Source organism: Populus alba, chromosome 12, assembly GCF_005239225.2.
Source record: "Populus alba chromosome 12, ASM523922v2, whole genome shotgun sequence".
NCBI classification, from domain to species: domain Eukaryota; kingdom Viridiplantae; phylum Streptophyta; class Magnoliopsida; order Malpighiales; family Salicaceae; genus Populus; species Populus alba.
In genome coordinates this window covers 12,947,673-12,960,899 of record NC_133295.1, presented here as the reverse complement: position 1 = coordinate 12,960,899, position 13,227 = coordinate 12,947,673, and the positions used below count along the sequence as shown (strand labels likewise).

Below are 13,227 nucleotides of genomic sequence, written 5' to 3'. Positions count from 1 at the left end.
GAGAAGTTTTTTCTAAGACTTCATCGATAAGATAACAAAAAAAATATATAATATTCTGGTTTATTAGAAATATCTGCCGTGTTCAAGTATATAGTTCCTTGACTGAAATTTTAACGCTTTTTGATCTCATGTTTCACTGCGGGGGAATTACCCTTCAGCCTAGTAGCTGGTTGGTGATCACTTCCATTGCACTCTATTATATACTCCAAGCAGAAGTAAAATGATGTCCCCATGGCTAGTTGGAAATAGATTTCAAGGACAATATTTTGTCATGAAGGTGAAACACAATTGATTTTCTATGCTTCTCTTTAAAGTAGCTAGGATTATTCCAAAAGGAAAAGGCAAAGCAACGAATAATTTACTTTCTTCTTTTTTGCTTGTTCATTGTAGAAGCAAGAATGTGAATCTTGATTTCAAGCTTCAATATTTATGGTTTAACAAATGCAATACAATTTTTTATACAGAACTAAGAAAAAAAATCTGACCAAAATCTGATCTTTATATACTTATTTTTATAATGATCAATTAAGCAAGTTCCTAAGCTATAAAAAAACAGAGTAATTAATAATATATGCTTCTAAAAACGGATTAATTCAGCTATTAATGTTGAAGAAAATATCCTTCAAAAGAGAAGCTCATTAGCAAGAATTCACCAGAAAAGAATAGTGTATTTAAGAGATCAATACAAAGTATTATTTAATTTTTTGGAATTAAAGAAATAAAAAGGTAAGATGGGTGGAAAACTATATGGCTAGTTAGTGATCATAACTCTCCAATAAATTAAGGAAAAGTTCAAGATTCTAACTCTACCACAAGTAAAGATGATGGATAATCCAGATGCAGTCATGAAATCAATAGCTTCTGTATACAGTTTTGGAAAAGGGGAGGATATTATACTTTGCTCTCCATTCGTCTGCAGGTACTCCAATAGGGAATATCTACGTAATCTTCAAGATAGCAGAATTCTGATATAAAGGAGAAGGTTGTTGTTGAGGATTGGAATAGCAAATTTTCTTCGTTTTTTATTTTTTTTGGTTTCAAGGAAAAAAGTAACCACTCTCTTCTTCATGCAGCCCTTTATGCCTTCCCGTACTACTGAAATCGATCCTAAACAGAAAATAAACGGAGACTTGTACTGTGCTCTCATGAAAGGAAACACGAAGAGCGTTGCAGATCTCTGCCTAAAGCTTCAGGATCATGCATTGCACGTAATAACAGTAACCGACGATACAGTACTTCACATGGCTACATATGCCAAAGAAGCATCCTTGGTAGAACAATTACTAGATGAGTTGCCTGATCATCATCTCGACAAGTTGACTCGCCAAAATGGTGTAGGAAACACAATCCTCCATGAGACTGCCACAAGCAACCATACTGTAGCTATTGCACGTAAACTTCTGAAGAAAGCCCCTGGATTGTTAGGCATGCGCAACCACAATGGAGAGACGGCTCTCTTTCGTGCGGCCCGGTATGGAAAAACTGATATGTTCGACTTTCTTGCTGCTAGAGTCTCTGGATATGATGAATATGGTTTGCAATTCTATGTACAGAGAAGTGATAAAACCACTATCCTTCACATGGCCATTCTTTCTCTGCATTTTGGTAAGCATTGTCAATTATAAATTCATTTCTTCCCCCCATCTGCAAGTCAATTTTGTTTCAACATATGAAGTTGATATTCTGATGCTGAATCGTTTTACTTACGTTGGACTATAGATTTGGCTTACCAAATTGCATCGAAGTACGAACATTTAATTGGTCAAAGAGATGGTGATGGTATGACTGGTCTTCAGATTTTATCATGCAACCCATCAGTTTTTAAACAAGAGCCTGAAGATGGATTCATTAAGTTAGGTATCGAAGTATGATTATTGCACTTCTCATCTATAAATTCTTGGATTTTGTATTATAGTTTCCTTTCTTTTTCTGTCAATCCTCTTAACAATCATGTAACTTGCCTTGTCTCTGCATAATAAACTCATCCTCACATGACAGAATTTATACGCAACAAACAATTTCCAATTAACTCATTTCCTTGAAAGCTAAATCTTGTGGAAGTTCAGCATGGAGGAAAAAGGTTCAAAAGCAAAAACAACTGCATAGATCAGCTGTGGAGCTTGCCAAGTTTTTAGTCAGAAAAGATACCTCCTGGGAGTGTATTTCTTCTGGCATCGACGTGATGAAGCCTAAAATTCACAAGTATGGAGAAAAGGGAGGCCAAGAACGGCAAGAAGTACATTTGTATAATACAATTCCAGACCAAATGGAGAGTCGTGCAGAAACTCCTTTGATTTTGGCTACAAAGTCAGGCTGTGTGGAGATTGTTGAGGAAATACTCAAAGCATATCCCCAGGCAGTCGAACACATTGATGATGAAGGGAGAAATGTACTGCATGTAGCAATCAAATACCGCCAACTGAAGATTTTTTAAGCTTGTGACACGAATGGAAGTGCCTATGAAGAGGCTGGGAAGGAAGATTGATAATGATGGGAATTCCATTCTACACAACGTCGGAAAGAAATCGAAGGATGTTGTGTCTGATGAGAAGATGGAAGGTCCTGCATTCCTATTACAGGAAGAGTTACTCTGGTTTGAGGTACACTTTTTTAGACTTTTCACTTTTACCTTCCAGCTATGCATACTTATCATTCACATAATTCACAGGCAAGCACAATATTTTTTGACTGTCATACTAATCTTGAATCCTGAAGCAGTTTGACTAGACGTGGGGCAATATTATTACATTCCATTTACACACTTTATAGCGATATGGTAGCATGAGTTTACATAACAATCCATCTTAAGAAAATAATTTATGACTGTTTTTTTTAGAAGAAAACAAAATAAGTTTTTTTTAGAATTTTTGAAATATTGGCCTAGTTCTCGTGACTTTAATAAACTGGTTATTAAAGCCAAAATGCATGCTAATACATATTTTTGAAATTTTCTTTGTTATATGAAAATACAATATGATTTTTTTTCTTTTATTTTTGAGAGACTTGGCCATATGTATGAAAACAAAACATTTTTTATTTTTTATTTTTTAAAAAAAAAAATTAACGTCTTGACAAAAACCGGGTATTTTAATACCGGATTTGTATCTTTACAGTATAAAAATACAAACCAGTATTATAGAATATGATTATTATATGGACGCAGAAAAGGAAAACAAAGACACCCAAAGGTACGCAAAAAATGATAATCAGGAGACCGTTGAAATAAACAATCAAACGGAGAGCGATGGGCAAGGATAAGAGTAGGTATGCGATTTATAAGATAAACAGAGGTTTCAAAAGCATAATTCCATAATCGAAAAGGTGTTTTACATTGCCCTAAAAGAGTAAGACCTGTTTCCACAATATGCCTATGACGACGCTCTACTGTTCCATTTTGTTCATGAGTGTGGGGACAAATCAGACGATGATGAATACCAATGGTCTGAAAAAATATGGATAGTTTTCAGTATTCACCACCCCAATCAGTTTGAACAGATTTTATTTTTAAGGAAAATTGACGTTCGACAAGAGTTTGAAATTGATGAAAAACAGAGTAAACATCAGACTTGGCAACTAGAGGATAATACCATACATATTTAGTATAAGCATCAACAAAGATAACAAAATAACGATAGCCATCTGAAGAAAAAAGAGGAGCAGGGCCCCATACATCACTAAAAATTAATTCAAGTGGAGCAGAAGTTTTATGACCAGTAGGTCCTAAAGACAAACGCGATGATTTTCCTAAAGGACAACTTTGACATTGAAAATTAAGACGTTTGTTGTTACAAATAATCTTATTTTTCAAGATTAACAATTGAAAGATACATGAAGTAGGATGACCTAGTCGACGATGCCATAAATCGGCAGAGGCAAAAGTGCAGGGAGACCAATAGGCTTGAGAAACTGACGTGACGGAAGACTTGGTCAGGGCATAGAGACCATCTTTACTCTGACCTGAGAGAAGGACTTCATGGGTGTTAAAATCCTTGACATAAAACACACGAAGGTGAAATTCAAAATAAACATTATTATCAAGACAAAATTTCTGAATAGAGAGCAGAGGTTTTGTGATTGCAGGAACATGAAGAACATTAGATAAGGTGAAAGAACGATGTGGTGTATATATTTTTATATGACCAAGATGAGATATAGGAAGGCCCTTACCATCACCAACATGCAAATTATCATTACCAAGGTACGGTTCTGAAGCGGTCAAGGTGGCAAGATCAGGTGTGACGTGTTGATTGGCACCGGTATCTGGAAACCAATCAACAGAACCGGTTGAGGAGAGATTGCGCTGCACCAGGTTGGCAGTAGGTTGTTGGCCATAGCCTCGTTGTTGGAATTGAGGGAAATGGGGAGCTGTATGGCCGAAATTTTGACACAGTTGACAGCGTGGATTCTGCCCCCTATTACGCTGCCAAGAGCCTTGCCTATTGTCACCGAAGGAGGAGTTTTGGAAGCTACGGTGATCAGGTCTAGAGCCAGCAAATTGGTTGCCTCTGCTGTTGGACTGGTTGGGACGCCAGCCACCATTGAAGCGGCCCCTACTACGACCAAAATTGCCAAAAGTCTGGTGCTGTGCAACAAGAGCAGAAGATGGAATGTTGGGTGTGGGCAGCAGAGGAGCATGTATGGAAGCAGAAGATTTGTGAAGAAATTCATGTGTGAGGAGATGGCTGTGAAGATCTGCATATGATAAAGGTTCAGCCTTGGTAATAAGACTGGTAACTAAATCTTTAAACTCTCCCCGAAGACCACGAAACACATATAAATTGAAATCTTCAAGTGAAACTGGCCGACCAGCAGCGGCCAATTCATCAAATAAGGCCTTCGCTTTTTGCATAAATTGAGTTACTGATTCATCACCCTGTCGAAGATCCTGAAGAGAGCCGTGAAGTTGCATAATACGAGAGTTGGAGGTGGAAGCGAGAGCTCGCTCAAGAGTGCCCCAAGCTGAACAAGAACTTTGACAACCAACAACAAGATGCAAAACTTCCATAGATAGGGAGGAAAGAAGAGCACTTAGAATGAGTTGGTCCTGTTGTTTCCAGGTTTGAAAAAGGCGGATTTACCTGAAGAGAGATACCATCATGGGCAAGAACATGTGTTGGAGCCATCAACAAAACCAAAAACTCCTTGGCCTAGGAGATAAGGTAGCATTTGCATACGCCAATATAAATAATTGGTGTTTGTTAATTTGAGGGAGATGACTTGATGAGTGTGAGAAAGAGAGATAATGCTTGCGGCAGTAGAGGCAGCAAACATGGGCTGCAAGAGGAGGCGTTCACCAGCCATGGCAGAGGAGAATCCAGGCGGTGACGTAGTAGAGGAAAGCAGAGGAGGCGCTGCAAGAGAAGAGGGTTGCACTGTTGGAGAAGAAGAAAGCTGGACTGCTGGTGCTGCAGAATTTGAAGATGTATATGGTGGCTGTTCCATTGAAAAAGGGAGGTTGGGAGTGTTATGAGAAAATTAGGTTTAATTTATTTTATGGTTTTAATGCTCTGATACCAAGTTGAGAATAATAGAATGTGTTGGGTTGTGCCTTAGCCAACCTTCCTATTTATATAGAGACAGTAGAACACTGCAGTAACTATAATGATTACAACATCTTATATTAGAATCCTATTCTAATAGATACATGAGTAACTGTAATGATTACAACATCTTATATTAGAATCCTATTCTATAATAGGTATTGATTAAAATGCAATAAAAAATTTGCAGAAGATCACATATATTTTTTAAAAGAATGTTTTTAATTTTTTTTTTCGGGTTGGACCCAGCAGGCCTAGCCGGGTCACTGACCCAAGCATGAGTGAACAATTCAAGCACGCCTGCTACAACCAAAATGAAATTAAATTGCACCTTCACAGTGTTTGTGCAAATTATAAACAGAAGGAGAAGGAATGAAAAGCTTACCTGCTTCACAGCCGATGCTGGGAGAAATCCCTCCTAAGCTTGTTGCTGGGATTCTGGGAAGAAGCTTTGATGCCACTCCCTGCGTCTGGCTTCCCTTCGGTTCTGTCTTCTCCTCGTGTCCTTCCCTTCTCCTCTCTCTGCGTCTGGTTCTCTCATTCTCTCTTTTCTTTTCTTAGTTCTTCTCTTGTTCTGCTCTGTCGCCCCTTTGCTCTCTTCTGTTACTCTTCTCTGTTTTTTTTCTTTTTTACTGCTCTTTACTTTATCTCATATTCTGCTCACTCTCTGTCTCCTCTCTTCCCAGCTCATCTCTGTTTTTTCCCCTTACGTTCCGCTTTTTCTGTCCTTTTCTCCTCCGTTTTCCCCCTCTGGTTCTTCTGCTTCTCCTGCTCTCCCCTTTTCTTTTCTTTCCCCGTCTGTTGCCCCTCTTCCTCAGGTCTCCCTCTACTTTTATTCTCCCTGTTTTCCTCTCTTTCCCCCCTGTTTTCTTTTTCTGCTGTCTCCTTGCTTTTTCCCTCCCCCTCGGTTCAGTCTACTTCTGCTGCTTTTATAGGTCAGAGAAGGCTTTGTGCTGGTAACGGCTGGCTTGGTAACGGTTTGCAGAGGGATGACAGCCGTGACACATGCCCCATAATTGAAGAAAATTGGCACTGTTGCTGCAAGAAAACGTCTCTCGGCCTTTACTGCTGAAACGGCTGGAAGAAGGCAGTGAATAGTGTTTCAAGGCAACGACACCGTTTTTGCAATTTTAAATGATATTTATGATTTGGTCCTTGGATGTTTTTTATAATTTTGTAATCAAGCCCCCGGATAAATTATAATTGGCCATCAAACTTTAATAATTATGCAATTAAGCTCCTAATTTGACCAAATCAACTCCTTAAAATTATAATTAGACCCCATAACTTTAATTTCTTCCAATAAAGGCCTAAATTGACTTAAAAATCAATTTTTATTGCAATCAAACCCTTCATAAATTCAATTAAGCCTTAGATAAAATTTAATTGAGTCTATAAACATCTGATTTTGAATATATTTTTCAAAAATTGAATTTTCTTTGTCAACAGGACTCTCATCATTAACGATAAACTATCAAATTTTTAACCTTTTGCATTTTTGAACCTCTTCAACCAATTTTGGCCATTTTTTAATTTATTTTTTTCATTTTATTTTTTATATATATTTTTTTTGTATTTTTTTTCATTTTTGTGTGGGAACCCAAAAATAGATAACAACAATACTTATGATAATGGGTAGTAATAATGCTAACAAGGCTAATATATAATAATAATAATAACAATAACAATAACAATAGTATTAACAGTAATCACAATTGTTATTATCCATTTTTGGTCCCCGCATAAAAAAAAGGAAAAAATACAAAAAAATATTCAAAAAAAAAAAAAAAGCAATGAGAAGAGCATGTCGGAGTACCTAGAAAATGGCTAAAAATTGGTTAAGGAGGTTCAAAAATACAAAAATATAAATTTTGACAATATATTTTTGACTAATAAGAGCTCTATTGACAAAGAAAATTCAATTTGAGATAGAAAAGTTCATGTTAGAGAATAATATAAATCATATCTTGGGGCCTCACCTAACAGCTTAAGCTTTTGGGTTGAATTGGTTCTTTGATAGTTCAAAGTCATATGTTTATGGACTCAATTAAATTTTATTGAATGATTAATTAAATTTATAGAGAGTTTCATTGCAAGAAAATTGATTTTTAAGTCAATTTAAGCTTTAATTAGAATAAATTAAATTCAAGAGTCAAATCACAATTTTTAAGAGTAGATTTGGTCAAATCAAGGGCTTAAGTACATAATTATTAAAGTTTGATGGTCAATTAGAAACTTGATTGAATAAATCCAAAACCAAGGACCAAACTGGAAAAGACACGTAAATAGAGGGACTAAATTGAAGAATGTGACACTCTCAAAATTATATCATCAAAGTAATAGCTATTACATCAACATTACCTTTTAAAACCAGAAACATTCAGGATTTTATATATATATATATATATATATATATATATATATCTAATTTCCTACAGAAAATTTAGTAAAATTTTCTATTTTTTTATAATACAATGTTATCGACTAGACTTCTTTAATCACAATGCTCAATCTTCCACTTCGATCCAACCTTCCTGGATTATATCAAATCTCATCATACAATATTTCACATAACAATACTTTATTGTGCTTTCTCAACCTTACATCATCAACAAATAAAACATAACAATTATATTCTCTTATAATAAAACATAAACTAAGTTAACACAAATATAAACTCAAAGGATTCATATTGAAATAATTATTTACTTTAACATACATCCATCATTTAAACATGCATAATTATGATTACTAAGCTTCTTTTTTAATAGTTTTCTAATGCTTGTTCTTTACTTTATACTTTTTAAATGTGTAAATACCAAAAACAATTATCTTTAGAATACATTTATTAAAATCTACATATAATACAAACTACATATAAGACAAAATATATTACATCTCAGAAGAAAAAGATTTAAACACAAAAGCTCATATTTAACACTAATAATAAATAAAGAATATAATACATTAAGAATGGTAAAATTATTATGTTCACAGGTCTTCAAAATATATTAAATCATTTTTCATCACTAACTTACCACGTTTCAACATCAATAACTCATTCATAATTTATCAATCATATACTTATAGGACTTCAGCAACCAACACTCATTACTTAATTTTCAATTCAGTAATTCACATTTTACCTCAAATCCGGCTAACCCTCCTCGATAGCCAACAAATATCTGGTAATTCCATATGAATTACTCCAAATCGGGCTATTCTCTTTTAATAGTCAATCAAATCAGTAATTCCATACGAATTACCCAACATCTCTATTATAATACAAACAAGTTTCTTCTACTGCTTTTTCCATATCAATATGTCATAAAACAACTCATAACTAATAATGAAACTTTGAATTTTAAATGAAAGTGATGAATTACCTATCGTTTGCTCGTGATGGCCCAACTCCTTCTGCCTGATGCCTTTCTCCCGAAACAACTCCTTAATCAATCAAATTGCATTACATTATAAATCCATTAATATTTCTTCTACATGCCTAAATTTGAAGCATGTAATATCTTTTATTTAATTTAGTTTTGCACCAAAAGTTTCATTCATTTGTCACCTCATTTTCAACATCTAGTATTAATCAATTTTTTTTCTTTTAACTCACTTGAAGAATTCTTCCATGAACTATTCATACCATTTATTTATTTCTTCCTTTCACACTCTTATGATGTTTCTTCACTTGTTCATACTTTGAATACTTCAAATAAGATGAGGAACATCATTTCTTAAACATAAAACAATCAAAACCTCATCCCTCTAGTTCTTCATCCTTAGTTACAAGTTCATTCTTCAAAATTATCCCATTTCTTTCTTAATTACAACTTAAATTCACTATTTCTATAGTACTATTCCACCTCAATTCCATCATGCTTACTTCTTTTTTTCAAAATCCCTGAATTTCTCATAAAAACCCTAATTTAAAGAGTCAAGAATATAAGAAATTAAATCAAATTTAATTGTCATTGTTTGATAATTTACTCAAATAAACTCAAAAACTCTTCGTTCAAGTAAGAATCTTAATTTTTTCATGCTTACCAATCTAAGTTCTCCCAACTTCTCTTCTCCTCGTAGTGTGGTTGGCCCTCCTCTCCTTTCGTCTATCTTCCTTCACTTTATTCTTTCTTAATTTAATATTCTAAGTCTATTAATCTTACAAGTTTCAAAGCTCTCTCTCACTTTTTCTTGTTTTTCTCTTGATTTTCCCTTTTCCCTTTCTTTCTTTCCTATGGCCGGCCACTTCCCCTTGTTAATAACTTATAAATTGTCACAATTTAATTAATTCCATTCATATCCCTCAATGGTAAATTTTCATGTTTTTGGCATAAATTCTTGAGTACTGATATAGGTTAGAGCACCTTTTTACTTGAGTTATTTTGATTTTCATTAATTTATATTAGTAGATTTATTTCATCATAATCCATTTCCATTTGGAATTTATTCGTGTTTTTGTATTTTTTATTTTTCAATTATTTTCAAAATTTTATTTTATCTGGGTATGCTATTAGCAATACCACAACAGCAGCAAGCAACACTATCCCATCTCCTTCATCTCTGTGCAGCTTCATAAATCAATGTTCTACAGCAGTACTAGCAATATCATAGGAGCAACAGCAGCATCACAGGTCTGCCGCAGCAACATCACAGGAGCAGCAACAGCAGCAGAGAATCACAACATCCCCTGACCAAATCTTGATCAACTCTTGTCACGTCAACATCCAAGATTATAGGGAAAATACTCCAACGGCTATTACACTCCAGAATGGCAACCCATCATACATGGAAACTATAGCTGAATGCAAATCAGGGACAAATCAACCTTCATAATCAAGAAATCCTGTAACTATAGAAACAAATACAACTATGGAAAGTCAATAATTACTCCTTTTTTATGTATAGTTACATCCTGCACAAATTAATTGTATTGTGCTCACGTTTTATTCCTTTATACCAATAAGAGAATTAATTCACCACCATTCTCTGCTGCATTGTTCTTCCTCTGTCATCTTTTTTTCTCTGATGCTACTAGATATAGACAGATCGTGGGTTCCCTCATCAAAGTTTAATTTCATTCCCTTTCTCTGATGCTCTTTAAGACTCGCACTATGCTCTTACTATTCAAGGGTTCTCGGAGGCGAATCAATGTTACTTTCATTTTAACAAATCATTTATTTATTACACTTAAATATAAATTTTAACCCTTATCTTGATCTCTTACTCGTTAAAATTCTGATATAATGTTAAAAAATTATTTTAACCCCCAAAATTTAAAACTCTTAAAGAGACCCAAGAAATAGTATTATATTAGATCTCTATCAACATAAAATAACAAAGATATATATATATATATATATTAGCTTTTGATCTCATGTTTCACGACAGGGTAGTTACCCTTTAGCTAGCCTCGTAGCTGGTTGGTGATCATTTCTATTGCACTCTATAGTCTAAGCAGAAGGAAATGATGTCCCTTTGCTTGTTAGAAATAGAATTAAAGGACAATTTGTCATGAACCACAATTTTATATTCTATGCTTCTTTAAAGTCTTAGTGTGATAATTGTTCTTATGTATGAGAACAATTAAAGTAGGATTATTGCAAAAGGAAAAGGGAACACAAAGAATAATTTACTTTCTTCTTTTTTGCTTTGCAAAAGGAAAAGGTAAATCTTGATTTCAAGCTGCAATGTTATGTTTTAACAAATGGAATACATTTTTTATACTGAACTAAGAAAAAACAATTGACATGAATCTAATCTAATTATATTTATTTCTGTAATGATCAATTAATCAAGTTCTTGATGTATAAAAATACAAAGTAATAATATATACTTCTGAAATTGGGTTAATTCAACTATTAATGTTGAAGAAAATATCAAAGAAGGAGCTCATCAGCAAGAATTCAATGAAAAGAAAAGGTGTATTTTAAATTATCAATACTGAGTATTATTTAATTATTTAAAAATAAACAAAAAGGTAAGATGGGTGAAGATAGTATGGAATGCTAGACAGTTGGTTTAATTTTATTTTATTTTTTGAAAAATCACCTAACAAATTAAACAATTCAGATTTTTAAATTAAAATAGTTTTTTGATATAGTATATATTAACCAAGTAGTAGAAAACTAAATCTTATAAAATCATATTATTCTTAGAGCCTCTTACATGTTAGTGAACATATTTTATATTAAAAAATACAAAGATATAAACAAATATAAAAGATGTTGAATGGATTACATATTATAAAGCTTACAAATTGTTTGAAATCCTTGAAATTGAATTAAATTTCAAGGGTTAAATTATTTTTTTGTATTTAGAATTTTTTTTAGGGTCTCTCAGTAATTCCGAATACAAAATATTATTCTAAAAACACCACTCTTGATGCAGTTCATGTTCCTTCTTGCTAACATGCATTTTCTATCTACCTTATCTAACATATTAATTCCATGATTTTCATCTGAATTCAACTTTAGGACATGTAGTTGCTCCAACAATAATAAATGGGATTCTTAGTTGTTTTCATTGTAAAAACAAAAAAGGTTTCACATCTTTATTATATAGGAGAATAATCATATATTTATTTTATTCTTATAAAAGAAATAAATAAGACTAGTTCACCTTTATTATATATTCTTATAATAGTTTCACTCTATAAACTAAACAGCCAAACACGGATGCTAGTTTACTTTTATTTTTATCAAGGAATAGTTCTTTATTGGGTTCTCAAACGGCTTAATTAAGAAAAACTGCAAGCTAGTTTGTTTCTTTGTAGTCATCTCTCTGGAAACAAGTTTTCTTGTTGACTTTAATTTTACCAAGAGCTGGCCATAGCAGCATTCCAATCATTTTGTTAAAATTATGAATACACCTAAAGAAGCTTTTAGAGATCAATTCAAGAAAACACTGCAAACTATAATTTAGTGCCAAGTTAAGTTAGGAAAGGTATACAGAAATCAAACAAACACCAGGAATATTCTAAAAATGAAAGAATGCTTGTCCACAATTCAGAGAACTTTGGAATTTTCTAGTGTATTAGCTAAGATTTCAGCAAGTTCTATGGCTGGAAAGATTGTTCCATTTAGAATGGTTAAGAAGGCTATAAATAGCCATGCAACCATCACTTGTAAGGTAAACTAAAAACTATGCTAAGCTTAAAACCTTTGTCCTAAAACTCTCCTCCTCGTGTTATATTTCCTATCAACCATTTAAAAATTACAACAAAAAACCTTAACTATCAAACTACTTTCATTTCAACCCCTAATAACTAAAACCTCCTGAATTACCACCATCCTCTAACAGTGGTATCAAAGCCCAATTGATCGTAAGTGGGCATTAGAGTCTATATGGCCACCACAAATTCATCACAATCTATCTCTATGCCACTTCCCATTTTTTATGGTAGCGACTATGATTTGTGGGGGGAAAAAATGATGACACTCTTCAAGTCTCAAAATCTTACGGACATTGTTGAGAAGGGACTTAACAAGCCAACAAATATCTCTATTCTAGAAGAAGCACAACAAAAGGAGTTAGAGGTGAGAAAACAGAAGGATGCTAGTGCCCTATATTTGATTCAACAGTCACTAGCGATTACAATTTTTCCTAGGATTAGTGAAGCTTCAACAGCAAAGCAAGCGTGGGATACGTTGCAGAAGGAGTTTCTCGGCGATTATAAGGTACG

At 33.6% G+C, this 13,227-nt stretch overlaps 1 protein-coding gene across 1 annotated transcript; it reads left to right on the top strand.

Annotated features, from left to right (window-relative positions):
- Positions 1 to 821: 821 nt before the first annotated feature.
- LOC118046053 (uncharacterized) lies at positions 822 to 2,434 on the top strand. Its single transcript, XM_035054811.2, has 4 exons — positions 822 to 919; positions 1,043 to 1,605; positions 1,720 to 1,857; positions 2,046 to 2,434. The coding sequence occupies exons 1-4, from the start codon at positions 822 to 824 to the stop codon at positions 2,432 to 2,434; spliced, it is 1,188 nt and encodes a 395-aa protein (XP_034910702.2).
- Positions 2,435 to 13,227: the final 10,793 nt, after the last annotated feature.

What these genes read in the sequence shown, in the direction of transcription:
- LOC118046053 (XM_035054811.2), top strand. Translation starts at nt 822, where the DNA reads ATGATGGATAATCCAGATGCAGTCATGAAATCAATAGCTTCTGTATAC. An exon ending in TGCTCTCCATTCGTCTGCAG is followed by an intron (nt 920 to 1,042) that starts GTACTCCAATAG and finishes TTTGGTTTCAAG; the next exon opens with GAAAAAAGTAACCACTCTCT. An exon ending in AGATGGATTCATTAAGTTAG is followed by an intron (nt 1,858 to 2,045) that starts GTATCGAAGTAT and finishes TTTCCTTGAAAG; the next exon opens with CTAAATCTTGTGGAAGTTCA.